This window comes from Parasteatoda tepidariorum, chromosome 4, assembly GCF_043381705.1.
Source record: "Parasteatoda tepidariorum isolate YZ-2023 chromosome 4, CAS_Ptep_4.0, whole genome shotgun sequence".
NCBI lineage: Eukaryota > Metazoa > Arthropoda > Arachnida > Araneae > Theridiidae > Parasteatoda > Parasteatoda tepidariorum.
The window spans coordinates 78,643,447-78,661,118 of record NC_092207.1 but is presented as its reverse complement, the minus strand read 5'-3'; the positions used below and the strand labels follow the sequence as shown (position 1 = coordinate 78,661,118).

The following is a 17,672-nucleotide window of genomic DNA, read 5'->3' as shown; positions in this document are numbered from 1 at the left end:
TCTTGCATTTTGACTTTCTTTGACCATATTTTATTCTATACACTCGTGACAAAAATTATCCGGTTTATATACAGAGTCTAGACTATTGCTTTTTTCTAACCGATGAAAAGTTATGTGGATTTTTCATTTTTCGTGTAGCATAAGCGCTGATTCATTTCACTGAAAAATATTTCCAAGATAATGTTATAAGTTACGTAGCATTGCTGTCTGTACGATTGTTAAATACCAATTCACTAATATAAAAAACGTGTTAACTCGATTCTATCTTGGGTTACCTTTTGATAGATGAAGGTTGACATTGTCTATAACATTCGCCCCACATGGATGATTTGCGGACATGAATTAAATCCTGCTTTGATCAATACGCCTACCTCAACTGAAACGCCAACTTTGATATGAAAACACATAGTTCTATGAATGAGTCATAGTGAACTTTGTAACCGTGAACTTGCTATCTGTAACTGCCACACTGTCCTCCGCACCCCGTTTCTACTCAGTTTCGGTTACACACACAACAGGAGTTTGTACACACTCGACTGCTATTTGCAACACAACAAAAACTACGTCCACAACCGCTACCCAAATACAGCTCTCATTACCAGTACCATCACTTAAGGCCCGGTGATGTTAATACAGCTTACCCGGCCTCTCGCAAAAGCAGCAATGAATCAACTAGTGGTATCCGTTCATCAAATGCTATCATGGATAAAATTCTGGTCTGGGAGTAATGCAGCGTAGCTATAGTTTGTCTAAGCTAAGAACTCCTTCCGCCACAAAGTCTGAGGCCGTCTGGTGCTATAGAAACAAGAATGGCGCACTTTAGGGACCGTAGCTTCCCTCTAGGAATAACACAATAGACCGAAGAAAGAGATTCCCGTTATCACGCCAACCCGAGCCGAAACTACTTCAAAACAGTAACCCCACATCCCTACTTAGTTATAACTCGTTACCATAGTTACCGCCACAGGTTCAATGCCTGGGGGAGTTCTTATTTCAGACAAACTATACCTTTACAATTATTAAATACCAATAAACTCGATTTTATCTTGGAGTACCTTTTGTTATATGAGGGTTGGCATTCTCGATAACCCTCGATCCACAGTTATTTAAAATTAATTTATCCTAAATGTGGAAGATATCTCTATACAGGTGATTAGTAATGAAACTACAATAAATGAATTATGAAATTCAATCATTTATTTCAATTGAATTCCTTTATTTTTAAATGTATATAAGTCGAAAAAAATTAAATTTTTAGGAGATTTCTAAACTACTGCTTAGCTCATGGTTAACTCATTAAAGCAAGAAATTAAGGTACATAATCCAGTAATTACTGCATTGTTTATTCCGGTATAATTTCTCTAAATATCAATCGAAAATTTCCACTATAAATAGTAATTTTGTCCAAGTTCCAATTATTTGGAAATAAATGAATCTCTCAGCTAACAATTACTATGTACTCACTATCGTCCCTACAGAATGGCCCCAAGCACTTTCAATCCTGCTCTTACCAAACTGTGAATACGCTTTCTCCAGCCAGCTGGTTTTAACAATTCTATTTAGTTGTCATAAATTTGAACTGTTGAATGATTACTGATGACTTAGGCGAGCATTCTGTTGGTGAAGCATAATCAGATTACCTAATACAAAATTTTGTAAGCTCTTTTCACGTTTACAATGTTTGTACTTACTCAAATATTTAAGTTCATTTATTAGCGAATAATACAGATATTTGGTGCAAGATAAATTAAGTATGGCTTAAAGTTCTATTCAGATTAATTGTCATATATGTCTCAAGTCTTAAAATCAATTACATTTATATACATAATTGTTTGAAAGAAATGCCTTATCAAAGGTGTATATATATATATATATATATATATATGTAATAACAGGGCTACAACCCTGTTATCGGTGTTGTATTTAGCTTGAAATAATGCAGTCTTAAGCCATCAGACGTTCTAAACAGGTATATTTAAAGGTAGGCTGGTATTGATAACAGTTCACGTCCCCACTCCTGCAAAGGAGGGGGAGTGGACAAGACTCCTGACAATTCCGGAACAGCTTATCAGGATCACATGATGATGAAAAGGACACGCAAAACTATGCGTTCTTACGTTTTATACCAACACAGATTTGAGGTAAAAAGGCACACTTCGAACATTCCTTGCAACTTTACGCATTGCATTAAGGAAAATCATTTCTGCTTCCTTATATGGAAGGGAAAAAGGGAACGATTCTAAAAATAACTCTTCCTTTGAAATATAAATCTATTTATATTTCAATGGTATGTTTTCAGCCTTGAATTCCCAAAATAGAATCTCTCTACGCTTATTCTTTTACAAAGACATTTTATGAAAACTAAAGAGTTTTAATTCTTTTATTAATACAAAAGTATTTAATTGTTGTATTACATATATATATATATTCAAGTTTCAAATTTTATTTGTTTTACAAAAATCACTATTCGGACGATTCTGCTGAGATGAAATTATACTGGTTAAAAAATTTATGTACTTTCTCGTTAGTTAGTGAAATAAACTAAAAAAATAATAATTTTAAAAAAATAGAGCTTGTATTTTGTATGAAATTATCTTTCGGTAAACACTTAAACAAGTACGCAAGGTAAATAAATAAACACGATAAATAAGCAAATTCCACTTCAATAGAAGATTTAAAAGTTTATATAAGAAGCTATTAGTTGCAGTTTTTTCATGAAGATGTTAAAATGTTGGTTAATTCAACCAAACTTTTTAAACATTTGCATTGGATTGTCTATTACTCTGAAAAATATTTTGCACAAGTTGCTGGCAGCTCTGCAGGTATTTTTTTCAAATAAAATGTGGTATAATCTCACCTTTTATATGATTAATAGATAAAAAAAAATTTACCATGTACTTATAACAATTCATCGAATTATAAAAATAATACAGATGGTAAATTTTATTTACACTGTAAAACGCTCCCGGTCATATTACGATCAAATTAGCACTTTTGGTGCATCATCCATAAAATCCATTTGACGGCAAAATATTATACATATTATACCATACTTATCACAGTAATATAGATTTAATTAGAGTAATGCAGTGATGTCATGGTACTCATTACTGTAAAAATAACGTTATACCAGATTTTTTGCTCCGCAACATGTTTCAGTAAAAATGAATTTTAAGGTAAAAAAGCACAAGCTTCCTGAGTGCTGGAACTTTTGACAGTAACTTGATCCGGAACATTTTGCAGTGTATAATCAGAACATATTTATATAGATATTCGATCTTTCAATCAAATAATATACAATAGAATTTTTTTTTAAATATTAATTTTATTTAATAAAAGAATGTATTTTGTTATCAAAAGATTTGTGGTAGAGTTATTTATCATTCGAATAAAAAATTGTTTTAGAAATACTATCAGGGAATATACTTTCATTGTTTTCAAAGTTACTTTAATATCTCCCGGATTGTTTCCACAAAGCATGCATTTTAAATTTGTAGCGAAACAAACCATACAGTGTATTTTTAACAATAACCGCAACTTCTAACTAAAACAGTACCAAGAGTATCTTATCTAAACGTAACAAAAAGTTCTAATTAAAAGTAAATGTCAAGCAACCGCTAACGGCCCCGAAGTAATTCCTAACTCTTGTAATTCTCTCATTCGTAATGAATATTCTAGCCCATTCCATCTCATTTGAATTAAAGACGGTGATTCTGGTTTAAAGGTTCATAGCGGGAATTGGATTCATTGGTTTAGCTCTAGGGAGGTCATATTAATCGAACTTTCTCGCCATTTTGTGTTTCTCTTTTGGTTGATGGAAAAATGGAATCGATTGCACTTTTGAAACTCGAGCAATCCCCTTTTGCGGAATGCCCTGCGACTCAGGGTATTTTCGTAAATTGAGCAGACGTTCTAAAGACATGAAAGAGAAGACGGTTATTGGTCGCTTTTATTAGAAGAATAGTTCTGAATGGTATGCGACGAAGGACAATAAGATCGATTCGTGATTTCCCATAAAAGTTTGTGGGATTCAGTTCGATTTTTTTTTCTCGTTCCTTTGACGAGCTATTTCCGTACATACTTTTTGGGATGAGATAAGTTGCTAGAAAATTGAATAGATTTGGAAAATTTGCTTCCTTTTTTCTTTCCTGATCTAATACTGTTTTGCTTTCTTTGATGGAAACTAATATGAGGAGCAGGTAAAAGGTACTTACTGTTTTATGGTGAAAGGTTTTTGCTATTAAATCAGCAACGCAATGTATCGAAAATATTTTCGAGTATAATTTTGAGTTTGGTGTTATTAAGTTCAAATATCACAGCTTTGTTCTGTTATGAAGGTAGATTTTCTCTGAATTTTTTTGTGTTAGAAAATTCATAGGTTCGGTAATCACTATATATAGAACACTAAAAAAAAGTATGGTTAAAGTTACCAGAATATGGTAAAGTTTATCATTTTTCTGGTTCTATGGGGACATCAAGAAGCTCGGCAATGTTTACCGAAGCACTGTGGTAATTACTTCGGTAAAATTAAATATCAAAATGACTTTATAATATATGATAAAATTTGGTAATTTTATCATGATAAATATAAAACATGGCAAAAAACTCCTTTATTTGGCTTAATTGCTTTTTTCAGTTTTGTATTTTTCAGCATATATGTGGTAATAAGAACTATAATTTAACCTTATGAATATAAGCCTTATAAATGGAAATGCTACCAAATGAATGGTTTAAATACAGTATATTGTAGTTTTATTAACCAGAACTGCTTTTTTACACCAACAGTGATTATTGTTCTCAGTGTAATAATCTAATAAATTAGGGAAAAAATTTTGTAGAAAACAAATTTTTACAATTTTACTTTCATCTTACATTCTTAAAATTGAAAAAAATAATGTTAATCATTTAAAAAAAAATGTTTCTTCAAAAATCTTTTCATTAAAAATAATTTTAAACTGCACTGTCAAATGAATGAAAAAAATTATCCGTTCAGTTATTTATTATAATTTATAAATAATTGTGTTGATAATTTTAAAAGAAAAAAAATTTTCAATTATTTTTTTTAATTATCAATATTTAATTATCAGTAGATTAGAGGAACGAATAAAAATACAATAGTGAACATTAGCACCCTTTGTCATTTGCTATTATAGTCAATATCAGAATAATTTAATTAAATAATGCTTTTGATGTTATGAGTTATAGTTTAACTTGCTCAAATGATTTTCGATATAAGGACATTTAACAAGTGCGAAGGTGTCAATGACTATTCAAAATATAACTTCAAAATACTAATGCTGGTTAAAAAATTTATTTTAGATTGTGCCTGCATTTTTTTTCTGGAACGAATAGTCTTGTATCATCAGCTCTCTTTGCCGTCCACCCCATTCACACGGAAGCGGTAAGTAATTGAATTTATATCAATTTGTAATTAAATAATTTGTATATAATAAATTAACAAGTGATATATTTTACACATAACATCGTTTTACTAAAAAAAGTATACCACTACAAAAATATAATTCCAATTCACTAGCATATAAGACATGTTAACTCAATTCTATGGTGGGGTACCTTTTCATTAATGAAGGTTAACATTGTCGATAACAACTCTCTCCACATTGGTGACCTGGACGTGATATGAACAGGCCAACCTTGGCAGTAACGCCTACTTCGATGGATGGTCCAGATTGAACAGTTGACTTGTGACTGCGACATTATCCACCTCCTAGCACTGTTGCTACTCAGTTTCGATCACACACAACGTCGGCCTGCAGACACTCTACTGCTAATGGCAACACAGAGGCAATTCCGACTCTGAAATTAATGCAGCTCTCACGATCAGCAAAAAGTACGGTGATCTTAATGCAGCTCTCCCGGCTTCTTGCGAAGACAGCAATGAATCAACTAGTGATATCCGTTCATCGAATTCTATCACAAATATAATTCTGGTGGGGGAGTACTGTAGTGTATCTACCACTACAAAAATATAATTGCAATTCACTAGCATGTAAGACATGTTAACTCAATTCTATGTTGGGGTACCTTTTCATAGATGAAGGTTGACATTGTCGATAACAACTCTCCCCACAGAGCGATGAAGGAGCATTTTATATTGAGAAAAAATGTACCGATTATTTCCTTGCATTTTTTTTAAAGAATTTCATTCAAAAAATAGTGTATTGTATGCAGCTGCATCGAAGAGAAAACACTACATAAAATAGTTGATAACTTACTTTGTGATTAGAATTATATTTTTCTGTCATTCCAAAGCAACACAATCAATAATTAATGAATAAGTCAACAAGACCAATGATTAAAAGCAGCAATAGGTACTCTTTTGATAATCGACATGTTTTTTTATACTAAATTTACAAACAAATGATAGATTCAATTAAAAATTTAGAAGAAAAAAACGCAACATTTAAAAATAAATTCAAAATGAATTGCGCCATGAATAATTTCCATCGAGCAATTGATTATTTTCAAGTGCTTTTAGCTAAATTCATTTTTGAATCGGTTCCGCAGATTATGAGTATTAATTCCCGCTCTTTTGACCACAATCATCAATTTCACTTTACTCAGCTCAATTTTCTCCTGACCAACCCTCCTGAATTACACTTTATTGTGACAATAACTACCGATATCAAAAATCGCCATTTTATCTCCCCTTTTTACTTTTCTTGGACATTATTGATCAGATAATGCCAAGTAATTACCTCTTCCCTGTGCCTTACCCTCCTCTTCTATCACTATCACATCCATCAAAAGTCTGCCCTAGCCCCTCAACTCTTACCCGGATACTGATGATACTTAAGGGTTGATCACGTGGTCTGTTAATGTGGTCCACGTATTTGCTCCATCCGAACTTATCTTCAAACTCAGTCGACTATTTGGAAGATGAATGGTAACCACACGCTATATCTTCAAGTCTGGATCATATTTTTCGAAGATTACATCACCCTACGAATTCGAGAAAGATTTAGTTGCTAATAGAGTTTCGTTATCTTGTTTTTTCGTAAAGGAATATTATATTAATAGTTTGGGTTATAGTTTAAAAATTTAAGACTTCATGAATGCTGACAAGAAAGTAAAACTTAGTCAAAACATATTTAGTGTGTATAAATTTTATTAGAAAATTTAGATTTGTGCTTTAAAGGAGTTCATCAAAATCGAAGATGATTTATGATCAGAATTGAATCTGAGTTGATATATGATCAAAAACAATAATAGAAAACATACAATATTTTAAAAATAAAGGACTTATTTTTATTTGAAAATATTTTATACTAACTCACGGATTATCTATGCAAATACTTGTTAGGCTTGTGGGTATGTAGTAATAAGTCACACTCTTTTTCCCAAAGATAACATTTTCAAATCACACTTTTCCCTGCATTTTTTTTATAAGTACTGTGCAAGTTTCTGAATGCTGACAAGGATAAATAAATTTAATGAAAATATATTTTGAGTGTGTAAACTACGTTAAAAAAATAATATTTGTGCTTTAAAGGAGTTCATTGAAATCGAAATTGATTTATGAACAGAGTTGAATCTGTGTTAATTTATGATCAAAAACAATAAAGGAAAAAATATAAGCTATTTTTCTTTTATCCATAAGATAACTTATGGATTACGTGTAAACATACTCGTTTGTCTTGTGGTGACTTAGTAATAAGTCACACTTTTTCCTACAAAGATAAAATTTTTAAATTAAACTCTTCTTGTATTTTTTTCCTGATAAATACTGCACAAGTTTCTTGTATTTCCATTTGTATGTAACGCTGTACATGGAAATAGCTTGTTACCTGCATGAGAATCACAATCATAGTGTCTCAAGAACGTTCTCCTTTATATATATATATATATAGTAATTTACANTATATATATATATATTGCTCTGAAATCTTCAATTTTATTTCTTTAGAATTTATAATTGTAAGGAAAAAGACAATTATTTAATAAAAAGAATTAAATCGATACAACAAGAATCAAAATTTAATATTCAACTTTTCAATTACCGTTATTTAATATATGATAAATAAATACATTTTTAAAAGACAAAGCATCTTTACACTGATTATTGGAAATATAATCTTACTAAATTTTCATTAAAGGCTAGAAGGTATACTATTTTCAAGTACTAACTGTTTAAACTGTGTTTAAAATAGAGCAAGGAAACTAACTATAAGAGTTGTGTCTACCATTTAGCCCTTCGACCGAGAATTTTCAATAAACATATTTATATTTCACATACTTTTTTTCCTTATTTCGTATTAATTTAGGTCGAAATAATATAAAACATTATATTTAGTATTTTAATAATTTATGGTTAATACAGCTTGAATCTCCAGTGCGTTTTTCTGCGTTAAATGTAAAATATTCCAAAGATGACTCTGATCAAAACATAAATTTTTCAAACTTGCATTTACTTAGATCTAAAAGATGCAGTTATTCCTCAATGTAATTTTTTTTCTGTGCAAAATCAATTATTGGTAAATGTTTGAATATGAATAAAAAAAATTTCCAACTATTTTTTTTGGATTTATATTTTAGTACAGACATAATTCCAACAATGTAACAGATTTTGTTAGTAACTATTAGACTACTTTTTCCAATTCATTAGTTCTTATTTTTTCCAATTTATTACTAGCATTATTAGTTATTAGTAATATGTTTCTGCTTTTAATTAGAGCTACAGGAAAGAAATGGGTTAAAAATGTCAAAGGGTTAAAAATTTTAAAATTTGCAACTTGAGTCCATAGACATATTTTAATTATTAAGTTGAATTGTACTCCTTTTGAAATTATAAATATTTTCAATAGAGATATATATTTGTCTAAATACCAAATAATAAATATTCTTTATCGAGTTATAAGGCAAGCCTGAATGCACTGTTTTATAAAAGAGAGTTTTTCACGCCTGTTTTAAGATGCATTAAAACTGCACTTAGCCAATTTATAAGTAATGTAAATCTATGTTTCACTGATTTTATTAGGTTTGTGTAGTGATGAAAATGCCGTGATTACGCAATAACCAAAATATAATTGAATATTAATATCTCAGTTGATTTCAGTAAAAATTTATAAAATTGTAAGCACTTGGTCCTGCAGGCAAAAGTAATGTGATGTAAAAATGAAAATGTAACATAGCAGATAATAATAAATTCCAAGCTCGTAGAAAATGCTCGGAAATTGCTTGAAAAATGAACCTTGAAAATTGGCAAATTCGAATACCGCCAAATGGCGATGATTTAGCTATTCGAAGTTCCAGTTGGCAATTAATTTTGAATTTTAAATAGAATTATTAGCCAAAAATGAAAGCTTAAATGATCATTAAAAGTACTTGATTTAATAAATTAGAAAATAAGAGGTAAAAGAAAATGGACAAGGTCTTATTCAAATTTACTGCTGAAGTGCGGTAAGAGTAGAAATCTTCAAGGTAAAAGTGAATTAAGGGAATAAATATGTCGGAAAATACTATTTCAGTACGACACTCATCATTTACTTCTATTTTGAAAAATAATTCTTTTGATTCATCAGCTTTTAGAGCAAAAAATAAATACATAAAATAAGCATTTACCTGAATCAATTCTACTTTTAATATATCGAAATAATGAAGGTCGTTGTGGGTATTTAAATTTTTATTCAAAAGAAAATTAATGTTTATTTACGGATTCTTCGAAACGTCGCTGTGAATACAAGTCAGAAAATTTTCATTAATTCCATCCATTTATCTAAATAAACAATCTTTACTTTGAAGTACTTCATATGATGAAATTCATGTGATAGGTCGTATAATGAATTTGAATGCATTTCTTATAAAATGAATATGAATGGCAATGGTTTTGATGCAGAAAGCATTTCCTTTTAATACTTAAAATTGCAGTAATAGATTTTATTTTACTCAATCTCTAATGAATTATATATTATATTGAATTCTCCGAATATGTATTTTTTACAAGAAACCTCAATTAAATTATTAATGAAAACCTTTTGAAGTTTATCTATTCCAAATTCCTGTTTACTTTGATAATTAATAAATAATTTGATCAAAATTAGCTAACTTGAATTATACATATTTATACTAAGATATTAAGCAATTTGGAAAAGTCTAAACATGATAAATTAGAAGTTTTGCAAAATAGTTTTGACTGGAAAATTAAACTAACATGTTTTTTCTTATGTTTGCATATATTACCTAACACCCTATAATTGTATTATTTGACCATTGTAAAGTCTATCTTTATTTAATGAGCTTACATTCAATTGCTTACATATTTGTTTAATGAAGTTTTAAGGTCTTGAAACTATTTTAATTTTTTAATATTTTCTTAAATCATAATTTAATGAATTTCCGATACAACAAATACAATATACAAAAATGAAAACAGAGTAAATATTTATATGTTTGATCCCTTACAATACAATTAATGACATGTCTGTAATTCTATATATGCTTTAGTTGCAGTAAATACATAATTATTAGAAAAGTATTAAGATAAATGAATAAATGATTCAATTTTCAGGTTCAAAATGTTTCGTTTATGATTAACAGCCATATCATGTTCATTTGAGACCGGAGGAAAAATATCTTTTTTTTTCTTCCTTTGTGCATCCTGAATTTGTTTTGAGATGCATTTCTGAGGAATTTTATCATTTTTTCTTAAGATTAAACTGCAATGCTTAAAATAATGCTAGGGAATGATTGCAAACTTTTACTTTAAAATAACCATTAGAATAAAATTAAACAAACGAAAATATTTTTTAAGAAATTGTATATTCAAAATTATTTTTTTAAATGATTTGAAATAAACTGAGGGTTTCTCAATTATGAAATTATCCTTGTGCAGATAACAAAAATTTGCTGCCCTGGTATATTTTGTGATTAAAAAAAAAACGAAATACAATCACATATACTTGAATATTTTCCTTATTCTTAGTGTTTAGCTACTTTTTACATTCTAAATAGTGATAAAATTCAATCTTTTCAGTAAATATACTGATAAATTTAAAACTTTAATAATATACTTTAATTATCAATTTATATTATTTAATATTTGAGCAAACTTTTATTTGCTTCGAAAATATATTCCTTATAGTTTTAATTTCATAAAGATAAAATGTAATTGGATCTATCGAAATCTAAAAGGAAAAAAGAAATTCAATTTCAATCTTAGATATTTTTATGAAATTCATACATTTATTTTAAAACGAGTCAACTGCCTCGATTAAATAACAGTTTTCTGACTGCATCTTATGATTTTCCGATTATTCCGTATTTACAGTGCTGGCAAAAAGAACCACCCTAAATAACTTTTGATCTAATTCTCGGATTTCCACGTTCTAGAACAAATATACAAATATACAGCATATACAAATTAATTAGTGCACCGAAATTTATATTGAGAAATCATACACAGAAACATACTTTCTCTGAATAAACAAATCTTTTATCGGCGGATTTAGATACTTGACACACAAAATGTTTTGGGTAGCAGCAATTTAGGAAAATGATCTCAAGAGTTTCGGCAGGAGAGTGGTCCAAAGTTTGGGACCCCTTAATGTTAATATTATTTTCTGCGTATTCTGCCATGTCTCGAGAAATTTTTAAGCGAATTTAAAAATATTTGTACCCAACTATAAAATTCGTTTATCCAAAGATTTCGTGCACAGAAAATATTTACACAATGGGTTTGGGTAAATATTTACAATGTTTATTGTTTTATTTAGTAATAATTCAAAAAGTTTTTGAATTGTAAGTTCAAATTTATACCATTTTAAGGAATAACATTTTAAATACCATTACCAAATACCATTTTAAAGAATGTACTTTTACAGGATAAAAATTGCAGATTTTGAACAAACTCGGTCCAGTAGTTGATAAAAAATAATTTTTTTTTAAAAAAAAAGCCGGATTTTTAAGAGGATTATATTTCCTAGGTCAACCTGATATATTTTAGGGCTTAAAAATCTAAATTCATCCAAAAAATGGCATGTTTATTCAGAGAAAATTTGTTTTTATGTCTGATTTCGTAAATTAAAATGTCGTCTGAACTAATTAATTAGCATATTTGAGGTCTTCCCAATCCATTGAAATTCAGTTCTAGAACGTAAACGTCATTAGATCAAAAGTTAGAAAAAGGTTTAGCCGCTAATTTTTCCTCTGGCACTGTATTTAGCAGCAGTACAGATATTAATTTTTAATAGTTTGGTAAGTCAATCACCAATCACATAGCAGCTATCATAATCACAAACATTACGCTGATTGCCACTTTAAAATTACTTATAAATTATTTCATTACTGTATCACTGGCAAATATATATATATATATATATTATATATATATACTTATTNTAATAGGTAGATAGATAATTTAGATTGTGGAATAGTTATGAATATTTCAATAATTTATTACGATCATTTAAAGTTAATATAATATTTGCAAAGAAGCAAATTTTAAAGCAGAGAATAAATTAGGTTTCAGTTTTATTCTAAGCCCACAGACATACGCGGTTTTATTGGTTTCAATAAATTTTGCAAGTATGAAATACAGATAAAGGCGTTTCAATTTATTAGCACAGAAGCAAACAGTTTTACGTCGATGTCAATCAGACATGACCATATCTTACAATACTTCATACTACTGTCATTTTTATAAACGTGAGTCTGAAAATTTATTCATTTCTTCATTGGAAAACATATAGAATTTTTCAATCCTTATTTTTTGTTATTTGAAGTTGAATGAAGTTTTTTTATATAACTGAAAGCTGCATGACATTTTTTAAGGTTTTGTTCCTACAATGTATTTTAATTCCCAAAACTTAGTTTAGAATTAAGAGATAAATACCAGGAAGTATTATTATTCAACATTACTTATCTAACTCATGGTTTGAAAAAAGGAAATATCCTCTTCTTCCAGGAAAATAACTATTTTCTGGACATTTTTACGTCCTAATATGATTCAGTACCCGCATTGCATTCCTGTTAGGTTTTTCTTAACTTATATTAATGTTTTTAGTTTATGTGTCAATGCAGATGTCAGCTTTAAAAAGGATTATTTGAGTTTAATAATCATCTCCTTTACATCTATTTTATTATCAAATACATACTTCTTAATACTAGGTCAACAGGAAAGTTTTATTCATTATTGTTTCCTTTTGATCATAAATCTTTGTATACACTGTTAGAAATTTCTCTTAAAAATGGTTTAATAAGAATTTATTTAATTGTTATTTCAACGCACACAAGCAAAAAAGTCAAATAACTATTAATAAAATGGTATTGAAACTGTCAACTGAGAGTAAAACCGTTTATTAATGCTTTCACCCTAATACGGTAAAACAACCAGAATTTTATCTTACCAACTAACCTCATATAAAGGAGCTATTTAGTTCCTGTAGCTGTTTGTAGCTGAGTACGTATTACAGACAAGAGAGCTAACCTATCAATCTTATGACCGACATAACTGGGATTCATGTCCCAGGGTTGAGACCACAATATTTTCTCCATTCTCTTCAACGCATGAAGAATTTCCAGTGTCCTGCACTCCCCGATTTGTAACTCTGGAAAATTTGAATATCATATTTTTATTTACGCATAAAGGACAGCAACATGTCCTCTTAAATTGCTTATTTACGCATAGATGACAGCAACATGCCCTCTTAAATTGATTATTTACGCATAGAGGACAGCAACATGTCCTTTAAAATTGTTTATTTACAGTATTGATACTATGCTGGTTTTAAATAGTTTAAAAACTGTATAGTATTGTATTCAGGTTTTTTTTAACCATTCTAGTAGTAAACGGTATCAAACCCGTAAAGGTAAAGATGTTCTTTACTGTTAGCTTTACGGTTAATTGTAAGGACAGACTGCAACCGGTTATTTTACCGTCGTTTTAGAATGAAAATTCTAACAGTGCAAATAAGTGTTTCTGCAGATAAAATAACATTGTATAAAAATAATATATTTTTATCCTAACACTAAAGAAAAGATATTACTTTGTACAAAAGCTATTGCCATTTCGCTACTTTTAAAATAGTTTTGTGAAAATTAACTTTAAAATAAAAGTCAGAGTGTTACTTATCTCCAAAATCTGTTAAAAAAATAGTTAACTTAGCTTTAACCTGTAAAGCAAGCAATGATCTGAATTTCTGACCGTAATTTCAATGCTCTTTCAAAAACTTTTCATAACTTACTGGAGCAGTAGTTTCCCTCTTTTAACGTGGAAAGTAAATTTGTCAGCAATACAAGTTAAATCCCTCGAATAGTCTCACAATATCTGACAGAAAACATTTCGTAGATATTTATCTATGTATGCAATAGTCCCAAATATTAACGGTTAAATAAATTTTATACACATCCTTAAAAAATGTTTAAAGCTATAATTTCGTATAGTCTATCACATTGAATCACTGTAATTAAAATAAATTTAAAGTAAGAATTTGAGCTTATAGTATAAATGTTATGAACTGGAATGGTGTTGAAATCATGCATAATATTTATTGTAAAGTGTTTGGTTCAATCTGAGCTAAGTGACTATTTGAGTTTTGGCTTAAAGTACTCAAAACAAGTAAATTTTCCTGCAGTGATTTCTTCTGGAGATTAATTCCCAACCTTTAACAGTAATGATAGGACTTCCATAGAAAGATATATAATTTTTTGACATTATCTCATCAAATCAACGAATAATTCCATACTACTTATTTTGTATATTTAGTGTAATTTTCATTGAAAACAAATTAAGTGATTATAATTTACCCCACAGATATTTGAAAATTAAACCTAAATTCATTATTTAACCCATGTTTTACCACCCACTCATTCATTTTTGAACAATTGCTTTGATATGTAAGACAAATACTTAGTGGTATGGTGCTTTGTCAAAAATAGCATGGGTTAACAGCTGCCCACCGCTACATCGAGCAAACATGAGCTACATCTATCTCATGTATATGGAGAAATGATTATGTCAGGGTCTTACTCTAGAATCCGTATTCGGGAATTGAGTAGAACGGATGCGACAAAAATGAAAATAATTAATTAATTTGCCTGTATTCGTCTGTATTAATGTTCTTAGTAAGCTTCTGATGCCCCCGTTTATTCAGGAAATTTTGTTAACCAACTGACACGGGACAGATCGTAAGAATTGTCGAATATATATATATAGCAGATTTTGAACAAACTCNATATATATACACTACCGGTCAAAAGTTTGCGAAAATTTTGAAATCTACAAAGAAAAAGTCTAAATTCAAATGTTCATAGAACTGCGAAAAATTATTCAAACTGCATGAGAATTTGATATGTTCTAAAGTGAACCCTTTACATTTAGTTATGATCAAAATGATCATAACAATATGATTTCAATATGATCAAATTGCAATACTTTGTTTTTTGCGAACTGAATCCAGCTTTTCATCACGGATTGTTTTTATGGTGAAAAAATTTCTAAAGTTTGAACACTTGTCAAACTTGCAAAAAAAATTTCCGTACTTTCTGTTAATAGAAAATAGTTATTTGAACCGTTATATGTAAGCCCTCAAAATTTCAGATCGATTCGATTTTTTTTGACGAAGTTATAGAATTTTGAAAAACATGTGTTCTTTTCTCGATTTTTGAGCATTCCACATATGCGATCTTTTGGTCTATACATCTTCTACCAAAGAGCTTTTTAATTTTAGTGTTTTCTATATTTTCAAATAATTAATATTTATTATAAAACAAATACTCTTATTCATAATTGAAATTATTATAGTTTATATTTATTGTCTATATTTATTGCTTTTATGTACTAGTTTTGCTGTGATCTTTTTACTTTACATTAAATTAAAATAAAAAGTTATAACAATAATTACATAAACAATTTTAAAAAAATAACAAAAATATTATAAAAAATTTGCATTTTTACTAAACTATTTTATTTACAACAGGTCAAATATTTAACATTTTCTTATTCGTATTTTGTAATTAAATAAATTAACATTTAAATCTTAGATTCCTCGAACCATCCACCTTTTGCTTTTATCATAGCCTTACATATACGTGACTTTCGTTCTAACCATCCATTAATCCCTTCAAGTGATATAGTGTTCCATAACTGATTTCGATTCGAAATATCAGAGCATCGTTTGCAGGAACAAACAAATTTTCGATGAAATGTGACATCCCTGAGATATTGTTTTCATTATATTTATAATAAATTCTTTGTAATAACAATAATTACAATAATGAATAAGAATATTTGCTTTATAATCTATATTAATTATTTGAAAATATAGAAAGCACTAAAATTAAAAAGTTCTTTGGTAGAAGATGTGTAGACCAAAAGACCGCATATGTGGAATGCTCAAAAATCGAGAAAAATACACATGTTTTCAAAATTCTATAACTTTGTCAAAAAAAAAATCAAATCGATCTGAAATTTTGAGGGCTTACATAGAACGGCTTAAATAACTATTTTCTATTAACAGAAAGTACAAAAAAATTCTTTTGCAAGTTTGGCAAGTTTTCAAACTTAACAACTTTTTTCACCATAAAAACAACCCATGATGAAAAGCTGGATTCAGTTCGCAAAAAACAAAGTATTGCAATTTAATCATATGTAACTAACTGTAGAGGGTTCACTTTAGAACATACCAAATTTTCATGCAATTTGAATGATTTTTCGCAGTTCTATGCACATTTGAACTTAGACCTTTTTTGGTAGATTTCAAAATTTTCGCAAACTTTTGCCCGGTAGTGTATATATGAATTTCTTTTAAAGGTAAAATGTATTAAAGCCAAAATATCTTTTGCAAGAAGTAAAACTAACTATAAGCCTACAAATTGTAGGATATTTTAAAGTTTTCTCTAACATTGTAACCCAGACAGGCGAATAACTTTTACACAAAAAGTCTATCTCAGAAGTTGTAGTATGTCTGAAATTAAACTCATAATTCCATCTGCTGTTTGCTGCGTGAGTGTGCTATTTAATGACAGTAATAAACTTAGACTAATAGTCTAGAGTCTGTAAATATGATAACGATAATTGTCTCGTAATAAAACGTACAATTAAACATTAGTTTAAATAATATAATCACGTTAAAGCTACCGGAGGAATTATATTAGAATATAGTTTGCTATATTCTAACATTTGGCTTTTAGTGCGAAGCCATATTAGAAGCCTACTTATACTGAATTAAATTGAGCATACGACTGTTTTATTCCAAATTGCTTAAAGCAATTTGTAGCAGCAATATACTCATTAAAGATGTGTTCCTACTTTAAAATTACATCACTACTTCTCCATCATCTGCAATTACGTAAATTTTATAATGTATTATTACACTTTGTTGCTTTTTTGATGCAAAATGTATTATTTTCCTACTATAGAGGTTTCAAACCAATTAATAGATTAAAAAATAGTCTTAAAATTTTAAGTTCTCGATTGATTCGACGAACTCGTGAAACATTTTCATATTTCTAATCGCTTTTCTTATGAGCTGTTATTAAGTTTTATTTAAAACATATTACATAATTCGTATTTATTTTATAACTTTGTTATTAATTAATTGTTATTAATAAAACTATGATTGTACTTACACCAGACCTTAAATAAAATCTATATTAACACCTAGTTTGGTAATTTTTTTACGAAATATATTTGGAGCAAGAACATGAAAAGTTGT

General features: G+C 28.9%; 1 protein-coding gene across 1 annotated transcript in view; it reads left to right on the top strand.

The window, feature by feature from the left end:
• The window catches only part of LOC107450269 (protein O-mannosyl-transferase Tmtc3), a 246,239-nt gene that overhangs the window by 140,627 nt on the left and 87,940 nt on the right, over positions 1–17,672 (top strand). Inside the window, exon 5 of the mRNA XM_071180106.1 lies at positions 5,320–5,401. Coding sequence (XP_071036207.1) covers positions 5,320–5,401 — 82 coding nt within the window. The remainder of the gene's footprint in view (positions 1–5,319; positions 5,402–17,672) is intronic.